General features: G+C 36.0%; 1 protein-coding gene across 1 annotated transcript in view; it reads left to right on the top strand.

Annotated features, from left to right (window-relative positions):
- The window catches only part of LOC131237585 (elongator complex protein 2), a 45317-nt gene that overhangs the window by 9397 nt on the left and 22925 nt on the right, over window positions 1-12995 (top strand). The window contains exons 5-7 of the mRNA XM_058235431.1: window positions 7977-8137; window positions 8560-9237; window positions 11317-11638. Coding sequence (XP_058091414.1) covers window positions 7977-8137; window positions 8560-9237; window positions 11317-11638 — 1161 coding nt within the window. The remainder of the gene's footprint in view (window positions 1-7976; window positions 8138-8559; window positions 9238-11316; window positions 11639-12995) is intronic.

The following is a 12995-nucleotide window of genomic DNA, read 5'->3' as shown; positions in this document are numbered from 1 at the left end:
GTAGGGACAATGACGCCCACCGTTGAAACCTTCCTAAATTCCACCATGATGTTTATTTGCCATCCAATTGTTCGTACGGTCACACAGACCTAAATGAAGGGAAAACACAAATATCAGCTTGATCCAAAACTTCTGTGGCCCCCAAGAAGTTTTCAATGGTTGGCGTTCGATCCCCATTGTTTTATGTGGTATGGTCCACTTGAGCTTTTGATTTGCCTCAATTTTGGGCTCATGCCCTAAAATAATCTAGAAAAATGGATAAACATTGTCAATCTAACACATGCATCATGTGGGGCCCACAAAACTTTGCCACGTACTATCCAATTCGATTAGTTGAGGCCCTGAACTAGGGTCCACCTTGATGTATGTGTTGTATATCCATGTCATCCATTTGTTTTGCCAGCTCATTTTAGGGCATGATCTTAAAAATGAGGCAGATCCAAATCTCAGGTTGACCACACCATAGGAAACAATGGTGATTGAATGCCCACCATTAAAAACTTCTTGGAGGCCGTAAAAGTTTTGGGTTAAGCTGACATTTGTGTTCTCCCGTCATCTAGGTTTGTGTGACCTTATCAACAAGTTGGATGGAAAATAAACATCATAGGGGGTCCTAAGAAGTTTTTAATGGTGGGGGTTCAATCCCTACCGTGCTGTCCACTTGAGATTTGGATATGCTTCATTTAGGGACCATGCCCTAAAATGATCTAGAAAAATTGTGGACGGCTTGGATATACAACACATATATCAAGGTGGGCCTCATGTAATAGTGTAAGTGCACAACGTTGCAGACCACCGGAGAAGGAAAAAAAAGTGGATGTGGGAAGGCCACATAGCCTTCTCCTTTAAAGAGAAGAGGCTGGCAATAGTTGCTGCAATCATAGAAGAAGAAGAGGTGAGTTTTTTTTTTTTTTTTTTGTTTTTTTTGTTTTTTGTTTTCTTCTCCATCATGGGGTAATGACCATTACAGTCTAGTCCCCCCCCAAATCTCTTTTCGCCCTGTCAATTTGTGGGTTCCTTTCCACCACAAACTTATTACCCAATTTAAGAGCATCGCAGAAGGATTTCTTTCCTGATAATACGACATCACTGTCTCCCATCATTGCATTGCAACATTTGACGAGCAATGTGACATGCCGGTGACATCAGACCCAACGATGAAGGGCCAAACCCCTTTCCTACTTCTTTTGGAGTAGGAGTACTTGGCCTTTTGAACACCTAACTCCTTGTCCACATAGTTGCATGCCATCTTCCATGCATATTTGAAATGGCCTCCTCTGCTCCTTAGATTTTTTTTTGAAAGGTGATAATATTATTAAAAGAGGCCTATGCCGAAATGATGAAAATTACAAATCAAACCAAGAGAGGGGAAAAGAAGAACCATCTCTCACTACTTTTGACACTAGAGCCATCCTATAACATAAGATTTAGCCTTACTAAAAATCTCCGCAACCCCCTCGCTACGGTAACTAAAACAACGATCGTCTCTCTCCTTCCAAATGAGCCAAATTCCAGCTAGCAATGAGAGCCTCAAACTGCCCCTCCCTATCTTTCCAACTCCACCCCATGCCACACTAACAACAAACTCCCGATCGAGCCCGGCATCACCCATGCCACCCTAAATAAATAAAATAGCCTTCCTAGATTCATTTAGGAAAGGGGCAATGGATGAAGAGATGATTGACCAACTCTTCGTCCTTGAAACACATCACACAAACATTTGGAACCACCATCAACCTCTTACATAAGTCGTCTATGGTAAGAACTTTGTTCCGACCCATGAGCCAAGTGAGTGCCGCAACTTTGGGAGGAGCCCAATAATGCTTACACATGATTGGTCGATGTTCATTCCCATCCCACCGAAAAGCCAACAATTAATCTGTATGTAGAGCTGATCGAGAAATGACTAGACTTCTCTTTAGCTCAGACCATAACATCCTTTTCTTCCATCGAAGGGAGCACGATGCATGGTTACTCTAAAAGCCTCATAACTCATACGACAAGGAGGAGCACAAACCACCTCCCTACCTGGCCGGGAATAGCATCGTCCAACTGAAATGTCTGTCTCGACAAAAATTCTGGCTAACCTTGGGAATCTTCTTTTAGTGATTTATCACCTAACCAAATGTCTTCCTAGAACCTTATCTTCTTACCATTCCCTATGGAGAAACTCACCCCCTTAAGAAAATTTCTCTCAAACTGACCACTAACCTCCATAAAAATGAGGTCCTGTATAAAGATGAGTCCCTTGTTCACCATCCTCCTGACTGCTCTCCATAATTTCTTGAAATAACCTCCCCCAGAGACTGCTATCTTTTGAAGCAAACCCTTAAAGCCAGTTACTGAGACGAGCGGAATTCACACCCTCCAAAATTCTTAGCTTGACTCCCCTTTCATCTGGCGGCTTGCAAACCTCATCCCATTTCATAAGGTGAAACATGTATCTTTTAATATCTCTAAAAAATGTGTCTTTTAACATCTCCTAAAGTTTCATTGAAAAATTTCACCTTTTCCCAATGTTTCCCTCAAATAGTGATATTTTTTCCAAGTACCAGCAATACCTATACATGTTTCCACATCTCCGATCATCGATACATGTAACAATACCGATATTTTGAATACTGCTTGGAACCAAGGGTGAAAGAGGAAAAAAAAGAAGAAAAATAATAAGAGAAATAAGAGAAGAATAAAAGACGGCTCATGATCCAGAGCAAGGTGTCCCGTATCGGTATCGGTTGGCGTAACGGTGACCTCCAAAACCGATACGGATACGGAGGCGTAACGGTGATACGGGGGCGTAACGGCCCGTAACGGCGCAAAAATTTTTTTTTGCCAAAAAAATATGAAAAAATATGGATTAAATCCGGAATATTCTAAGCATTCCAAATATGCATTCATTTATAAATTGGAACATGTTTATGGTGGTGTAACGGTCCACTCTTTAGTGAGAAGTTGTATCGGACTGTTTGATGAATTTATGAACCAGATAACCTGAATTTGACTACAAAATTCATATATTTAATTTTCTAACTATCTACTATCAATGATAGATATATTAGAATGAATGTAATATGAAAATATCTTACATTTAGGTGTTTGCAATTATTTTTGAGGGCCAAAATTCATGCGTAAATAGAAAAAAAATATAAAATGGCACCCCAAATATGTAAAATGCACATTAACATGTTCTACTATGATTAACACATCATATGGCATCATTAAAACAGTAAAAGAATCATTAAAAAATGATTTTTCGAATTTTCAAAAAAAGGGCCGAAATAAATGCGTAAATAGAAAAAAATAAAAAATATATATAAAATGGCACCCCAAATATGTAAAATGCACATTAACATGTTCTACTATGATTAACACATCATATGGCATCATTAAAACAGCAAAAGAATCGTTAAAAAATGATTTTTCGAATTTTCAAAAAAAGGGCCGAAATAAATGCGTAAATAGAAAAAAATATAAAAAAAATATAAAATGGCACCCCAAATCTGTAAAATGCATATTAACATGTTCTACTATGATTAACACATCATATGGCATCATTAAAACAGCAAAAGAATCATTAAAAAATGATTTTTCGAATTTTCAAAAAAAGGGCCAAAATAAATGCGTAAATAGAAAAAAATATAAAAAATATATAAAATGGAACCCCAAATCTGTAAAATGCACATTAACATGTTCTACTATGATTAACACATCATATGACATCATTAAAACAGCAAAAGAATCATTTAAAAATGGTTTTTCGAATTTTCAAAAAAAGGGCCAAAATAAATGCGTAAATAGAAAAAAATATAAAATGGCGCCCCAAATCTGTAAAATGCACATTAACATGTTCTACTATGATTAATACATCAAATGGCATTATTAAAACAGCAAAACAACCATTAAAAACTGATTTTTCGAATTTTAAAAAAAGGGGCCAAAATTCATGCGTAAATAGAAAAAAATATTAAAAAATTATTAAATGGCACCCCAAATCTATAAAATGCACATTAACGTATTCTACTATGATTAACACATCATATGACATGACTAAAACAGCAAAATATATTAAAAAAAGTATAAATATCTATTTTTGATGAATTTCTGAAAAATGGCCCACCGAGCTTTGATTCAAAAAAATCTATAATATAATGTGTTTTTCTATCAAATACCTAGCTAAGGTTGGTCGAAATTAGTAGTAGAAGGACTTAGAAACAGTTTGGAAGCAAGAGGTTTCAAAAAAACAGCAAAAACAGAGCTAAAAAAAAAGTTACCGTTTCGGTCGAATCGGCCGTTTCGGCCCCGAAACGGGTAACGGTTCGCACCGTTACCGTTACGTATCGGCCGATACGGCCGATACGTAACCGATTTGGCATACCATGATCCAGAGAGAGGGCACATGGTGTAGAAATATTTATACTTCCCCTAAGTTGAGGCATAGATATCAATTGTGCCCAGTTTGCTAAGAATATGTCATCCAACTTTAATAGTAAGAACCTTAGTGAAGATATCTGCAATTTGAGTGGTAGACGGAACAATAGGAGTTGAAATAATGCCAGCAACAACATTCTCATGAATAGAGTGACAATTAGCTCCAATGCTTTCTGTTTGCTCATGAAAAACATGATGAGAAGCCATATGAATTGTAGCTTGATTGTCACAATATATAGGCACAGAAGTCTTTGCTGGAAATTTTAATTTAACAACAAAACTCTTTAACCACAAAATTTCACATGCAGTATTTGCCATAGCATAGTAGTAGTACTCAGCCTTAGCACTTAATCATATAACTGCTGTTTTTAGTCTTTTATGTAATGAGATTGCCTCTGAAAATAGTATAATATCCTGTTGTAAAGTATCGATCATCTGGAAAGCCTTCCCAAACTGCAAAAAAAGAAGAAGAAGCCTTTAATATTGAGGTTATTGTGATAACCAAGCAAGATGCCATGCCCTGAAGAAGACTCAATGTAATGTAAGATGCGGCGAATAGCCTCAAGGCTACTAGATCGAGGATCACATGTGAACTGGTTAACCAAATTCACTGTATGAGATAGATCTGAGAGAGTAATAATCAAATATATCAACCGACCTATCAAACACTGATACATGTGATGATCGTTAAGAAGATCCTCATCATTAGCTTGAAGCAAGGTGTTCCAAAACGGTAACGGTGGTCGTAACGGCCATCACCGTTACCGTTATGATGCAGGCCATAACAACCGTTACGACCCTTTTTTATTTTTTGAAAAAACTGTTACAGGGCCGTTACGGTCTGTTATGGGGCTGTTACGGCCGTTTCGACCCCGAAACGTATACCAGTTATGACCATTACCGTTACGTAAACGATTTTGAATACATTGGCCTAAAGTTTCTTATTAACCTCTAACGACAAATTAATAGGTTTGACACCATGATTACCAGTTGAAGTCAATAACTCAATGTCATATTTTCATTTTGACAAAATGATGCCCTTCTTAGAGCGAGACTTCAATTCCAAGAGAGTATTTTAGCAGTCCCAAATCTGTGTTGAAACGTTGCTCATATAGAGTTTCAACTTAGAAATTGCACTAGCATCATCACCTGTAATAAATGATATCATCCACATACACACAATGATGTTGCTTAACAAACACAAAATAGTTAGAGTGAATGCAAATTAATCCAATACGAATTAGGGCCCAAGTAAACTTTTCAAACCATGCTGGAGGGGCCTGCTTAGAACCATATATAGCCTTCTTAAGATGATATACCTTTCTTCCCTCTCCCTTTCTAGCAAAATTAGGGGAAGCAGATAAATCTCCTTAGTTAGATCACCATTAAGAAGGCATTCTTAACATCTAATTGGTATAACAATCAATTTAAATTAGCAGCAAGAGAAATTATTACTCCTATCGATTTCATCTTAGCAACAGGAGCAAAAGTCTCAAAATAATCATCACTTTCAGTTTGTGTAAATCCTTTAGCTACAGGATGAGTTTTATATCGATCTATATATATATATATATATATATTTGAAGACACAGGGTGTCCCCACCTCTTTTTTGAAGTGAGACTAATCCCTGCGGATACACGCAATCACCCACAACCACATGTATCGGGTAAAGCCAAGGAGGGGAATCGAACCCACACTTATAGGGAGAAAACCTATGGTGAAGACCTCCACGAATGCCTTCTTAATGGTGATCTAACTAAGGAGTATGCCTCCAACGACTACCCATGTATGATTCCTCTCAAGGCAACCATCTCCTCATCCATATCTTGTCTTTGTAGAGGAGACCTAAGATCCTCATAAGATTTTTAGGAACAACGGAAGACGAATGCTCAAGGGCAGGAAAAAAAGGACTTATAAGTGGAGTCAAAGAATGATAGGAAACAAAATGTTCAATAGGATAAGAAGTTCATTGCCCTTTTGCTTTTCTAATAGCAATAGACAAATCCAATGATGATTTTAAATATGGATTAGTTTAAACAGGCAAGCTAGTGGGAACATTATAAGTACCAGTCGCTAAAGGAGCATGCTTCTGGTGACTTGAGGAAGAACTAGAGTACAAACATCCTTCTTTCATACACCTTCAAGTATGAATTAGTTGATTGTGAATAGAAAATAACCTTATCTCTAATATTATCATGTTTAAAAGGAACAAAAACAATCACACAGGTTCAAGAACAAGAACGGTTAGAGCCATAGAATTGTACTCTTCCTGACCTATGGTAAAATATCCCAATAATACATTTGACGAATATCCCAATAATGAACCATCTTAAAAAAAACTTAATATTCATGGAGATAACACTTTTTAGTGATCGGATCAAAACACTCATTTTGTGAAGACGAATATCCCAATAATACATTTGACGACCTGATTTGACCATTTATTTCGATGAAGATCAGTATTATAGACATAACAAACACACCTAAAAACTCACAATGGGATTAAGGGAATAAGATAGAATACCGGAAAATATTGAATACAATATTAACCAGAAAGAATCTTAGTAGGCAAATGATTAATTAAATAACATGTAGTATGGACAACATTCCACAAAAGAGATTTAAAAGCAAACAAACCTATGAGAAGAGCACAAGTAACGTTTAGGAGACGGCTATTTTTTCTTTCGGTAATTCCATTATGCTGCGGCGTATACATACAAGTGGTTTGAGAATTAATACCATGCTCTTGAAGATTGGAGGTTATATAATGGAAAAAAGATATTCCGTTGCATTATTTGTACGAAGAGTATCAATATTTATATTAAATTATTTTTTAACTCAACTATGAAACACTTTAAAAGTGGAGCCAACCTCATCTCCATTTTTCATTAAATAAATCTACGTCATACAAGAAGTATCATCAATAAAAGAGACCAAATACCTAAATCCATTAGAAGCAATTGGAATGAACCAAAGAAAAAATTCTATTAGATTTTCTCTCCATAGGAGGATAAACAGACTTATAATGTTTGGCTAAAACACATCTCACATTGTAAATTCTTGAGATTACTAGACTCAACTGACTGAAGTAACGAAAATTGTTAAATTAAACTAGAAGGATAACTAAACTGACAGTGCCAAATATGAAGTTCTTTCTTTTTGACACTGAGATATTCACTAAACTAACTTGAAGAAGTTCTTTCTTTTTGACCCTGAGACATTCACTAAACCGATTTGAAGAATTCAAATAAAGAATGTATGATCCATCTTTCTCACGTCCACCACCCAACAACTTCTTCATCTTCAAATCCTTAAAGACACAAGAATCAGGGAAAAAATGTCATACTACAATTTATGTCATTTGTAATCTGACTAACGGATAACAAATTAGAAGCAATATTAGGAACTGATAAAACGGTGGATAAGGAGAATGGTGGTAAAATGGAAACAATACCCCTTCCCCCAATAGGTGTTAGGGGACCATCTGTTATAATTTGTCATTAAGTACTTGTTATTGTCAATTATATCCCTGATTTGGTTATTGCAGGTGACTGTAAACTTTCATGTGTGGACTCTCTTGTGGTGGGTTCAAGGCCGATGGTTGCACTTTCTTTAGCAGAATTGCCGGGGAATACAGGGCATATAGTTTTAGCAATGGGAGGCCTAGATAATAAGGTTCATCTTTATTGTGGGGAAAGGACAGGGAAGGTTAGTGACCTCTCATAAACATTACAGCTTTCGTCCACATGTGCCAACTTGGCATGTGCATGTGTGAGAAGATCAAGTATTGCATCAAGTGGGCCACTCCTTGTAGATGAACTGGACCCAAAATCCTGCCACCCCAACTCATTTCGTGGGTGAGACATGTCACAAATGGTGAATGGTTTAAAGAAATATATTGCCAATGGTCCGCATTCAATGTACATGCGTGGTTGTCCTTATGAGTAGAACAGTTCATTTTGACCTAGGTCATCTACAGAATGGGTTCCCATATGGTGCTTGGCTAGGATGTCTGTATGCATGCTGGTATTGGCTGTCTATAGGTGTGTGTATGCATTGCAAAACTCTTGGTTCATATCTGGCCCCTCATCTTTTCAGTGGTTTAAACAGTTCTTTTTTTATGCGTCCAGTTTATTCGTGCATGTGAGTTGAAGGCACACACGGATTGGATTAGAAGTTTGGACTTCTCATTACCTATTTGCACTGACGGTGAAAAAGATAGCCTTCTCCTTGTAAGTTCATCTCAGGACAGAAGCATACGCATCTGGAAGCTGGCCTTGCATGTTTCCCAAGCTAATTCTACAGTGCCCTACAGGAAAGAAGGACTAGGCCTGACATCTTATATTGAAGGTCCTGTTCTCGTGGCCGGTTCTTCCTCCTATCAGGTGTCTCTAGAATCTCTACTCATTGGGCATGAGGACTGGGTTTATTCGGTGGAATGGCAGCCTCCTTTAAGCACTTCGGGGGAGGGAACTGATTGGTATCAACCCCAGAGCATCTTATCTGCATCTATGGACAAGACAATGATGATATGGAGACCTGAAAGAACTACTGGTATTTGGGTAAATGCTGTTACTGTTGGGGAACTAAGTCACTGTGCCTTGGGATTTTATGGGGGTCGCTGGGGCCCACGTGGAGATTCAATTCTAGCTCATGGGTTTGGTGGGTCTTTCCATATGTGGAAAAATATCGGCTTGAATTATGAAAACTGGCAACCACAAATAGTTCCCTCTGGCCACTATGCTGCTGTAACAGATATTTCTTGGTCCAAATCTGGTGAATATATACTGTCTGTAAGTCATGATCAGGTGATATGTTGCCTCCATGGATTATGTAACTTTATGAGTTTCTGTTTCTTATTGCTTTATAGTATCAATGGCATTAGCTTAATGTTCATCAAACAAAAAAAAAAAAAGACAAAAAAAAATAAAATCAATGGCATTTGCTTAAGTGATTGATTTTCTATCACAAACTTGTTTGTTGTTACTCTTTTTGGGTAAAGATTTAGGAAGATCTTTTGAGACAACTGAATCTTATGTTTTCAAGATTTTGAGGAAAGCCTAGGAACCAGTTTGGTAGCATTCTTGATGTAGACTTGATAAATGTTTTCAAGATGGGCAATTCCTCGAAAAGCACAAAACTATTTCAATAATAGTTGTGGATAACGAATTTGGAAATAATTGTAATAGTTTACACATTTATCCTGTATTCATTACAGTACAAGTTAATTTGCTAAAAATCATAAAGTTACTTTTATAATGGTGCATATTTGTGCATGTGATGCTTACTAATTAATTCCGGTTTATGTGGTAACTGGTATACTAAACTAACTATTGAGATTATGAATCGTTTATTATTATTATTATTATTGTTGTTATTATTATTATTATTATTATTATTATTATTATTTTAAATTTTGAGAGAAACTGGGATAGGCCCATAAGGTTTTCATAGAAGCATTTAGCATGCATCATTAGAGCAGTGTTTTAAATATCGACGATATCAGCTGATATATCCCACGATATATCTTGTATCCCACCTGTGCGATACGAAACGCATAGGTAGCGCGATATATCCCACATGTTCTATTTGGTGAGCATTTTCGAATTTCAATCCTTTTATTTTCTGTAAATCATATTAAATTAGTGTCAAATTGTTACAAATCCATGATTTTTCATGTTTTTCATGAAAAATCATGGATTGGGAGTTTCGATTTCGAGATTTGGAGGAGATGAGGCCAAGTTGTGGAAAATTGAAAAAAAAAATCAAAAATTCCCAATTTCTCACAAATCGTTTGCAATCTGTGTCCAAACATAAAATCAAACATGTATGTAACCTAATCAAGTTATTCTTATTTTACTTTTGAATATATTGCTTGTGTTTCCACACATCTTCTTACATTTATAAATTATATGAATATACTTACATCAATTTAGTTAGACAACGCATAGATTCAGGACCCCATACAAAGAAAACCTATTATGTGTACTTGTTTTTTGTATGTTTTGATTTGTAAGTGTGTATTGATGTCTTTTTTAACAATCACTAAAGTTTCATTGAAAAATTCGACCAATTCCCAATGTTTCCCCATGTTTTCAACAACAATGATATATTACATGATACAACCGATATATCCCATGCGATAACCGATATGTATCCGTATCCCAAGAAAGCGATACGTAATGTGATACTGATATTTCAAACACTGCATTAGAGTGCTACAAGCAATTTATGTAGACATCTTGTAATGTTGTTTTGGTATCCAAAAAAAGAGAAAAAAAAAGAAAGAAAAAACAAGAGAATCTTCATCTATTTTAAATACCTGAGGTTCCATATTTTCTGGTCACTTTGTTGTTTCCCATATCATATCGGCAGAGTTCAAAGCATATTTCTTATTTAGGTACCTGTTTGTTTCCATTGTGTTTCCCTTAGTATCTTCCTTGTGGCTCCTTTTTATTTGCCATGGTTTGTATATATCGTTGACATTTCATTGCACTTTTCATTTCCTACACCACCTGCTGTTTTGAATGTTCATTTCATGATTTTAATTTGCTTAGCTGTTTTAGACTTTTAGTAATAGAAAAGTTAGCAGACATGATAAAAATACTTGTGCAAATTACTTGATAATGTAAGTCCAGCTAATTATTTTTCTGAATAATGCCATAATTGGTTGAACCAAATGCCAGAAGTTCCAGTCTGTGCACAATTTGATAATCCTTCTCATGGTCTAAAGTTTATGTGCTTCATTGTGATTATTTAGTCTCTAGTTGTATCATAGCATGATAAGCAATTTCTAATAGTGAAAACGTTCATAAATTGGTACGAAATATTGAGTTTATGGCCAATATGGAACCTTATTTAGTGTTGTGATCTTAAACAAATTCCAGACCGCTCGCATTTTTTCTCCATGGAAATACGAAGAACGTCCTGGAGATGGGGTTTCCTGGCATGAAATAGCTCGTCCTCAAGTTCACGGTCATGATATCAACTGTGTTACAATCATTCAAGGAAAAGGAAATCAGCGGTTTGTTAGTGGAGCAGATGAAAAAGTTTCCCGAGTCTTTGAATCCCCTATATCATTTTTGAAGACGCTGAACCAGGCAATGCTACAGAAATCTAGCTGCCTTGAAGATGCTCGTGATGATGTGCAGATTTTGGGAGCAAATATGTCTGCACTTGGACTATCACAGAAACCCATTTATGTTCAAAGTGAGATTCATGTCCTCTCCACCTCTCTCTTTTTAGTGTGAACTCATTGAATAATCTTAAATGTGGCACTCTATGTTTAGCCCCTTTACAGCTTCATTCTGCTGCTCTAGGAAAAAGCATATCTTTATAATTGACTGCAACCGACTGGATATGTGATCAATGTCCAACTGAGCCTCAATTGCTATTTTGGATTTATCAATGTTTCCCAATATGCATTCTCATGTATTAGATACATTGATTTTGGGAGCCCTCATATGTATTAGAAAAGACCTTAACACACTTTTAAATCATAAAATCTTAAAAAAGAAGTGCACATAATAGGTTTTTGGTCCTAAGCTATGCGTTGTCAGATAAACTAGTGCAACTATATTCAAATTGAATGCATAACATTTAGAGTGTATGTGATGATCATTTCATCAAACACTCCTAAATACTTCTAAATTAGTTATAATTGACAACAGGTTGAAGGGAAATTTTGAAAAAAATTAATATTTTAATAATTTTTAATTAAAAATGATTTTTATTTTCCAAAAATTGACAAGGACTTAACAAATCAGTAGATCAACCCTCATACATGCTTGATTTCATGTTTGGAGTGCAACATTGCAAGTGATTCGGGAGACATTGGGGAAAATTTGAAAATTTCCCATTTTTTCCCAAATCAGACCACCTACACTCAAATTTCAAAATTAGAATGTATGTGATGATCATTTCATCAAATACTCGTAAATAATTCAAAATTAGTCTCAATTGACAATTGGTTGAAGAAAAATTTCAAAAAAAAATGGAGAACCTGAAGAACCAATGGATATTGAAGTCGAACCTCCAACTCCATGACTTTTCATGCAAAACATGAAGAACCAATGGATTTATAACAATTCGACTTTGATTTAATATAATTTCAACAAAAAATTCGAAAAAAATGGAGAACATGAAGAACCAGTGGATATCGAAATCGAAGCTCCAACTCCATTACTTTTCATGCAAAACATGAAGGACCAATGGATTTATAACCATTTGACATTGATTTAACATAATTTCAACAAAAAAAGGGATCTGAAATTGAAAATGCTCACCGAATCGAACATGTGGGATATATCGGCACTACATGTGCGTTTCGTATTGCACTGGTGGGATAAAAGATATATCGTGGGATATATCGGCCGATATCGTCAAAAGTTAAAACATTCTCTAATATAGGCATGTCCAGTGATCCAAGTATCGTGTATGGTTACATGTGTCAATGACTGGGGATATGGAAGGACGTGGTGATATCACTAATGTTATCACCTATATTTGGAAAAATATCACCGATTGAGGGAAACATTTGAAAAGGTGGGATTTTTTAGTGAAACTT

This window comes from Magnolia sinica, chromosome 2 (genome assembly GCF_029962835.1).
Source record: "Magnolia sinica isolate HGM2019 chromosome 2, MsV1, whole genome shotgun sequence".
NCBI classification, from domain to species: Eukaryota; Viridiplantae; Streptophyta; class Magnoliopsida; order Magnoliales; family Magnoliaceae; genus Magnolia; species Magnolia sinica.
This window is presented reverse-complemented; position numbering and strand designations above follow the sequence as displayed.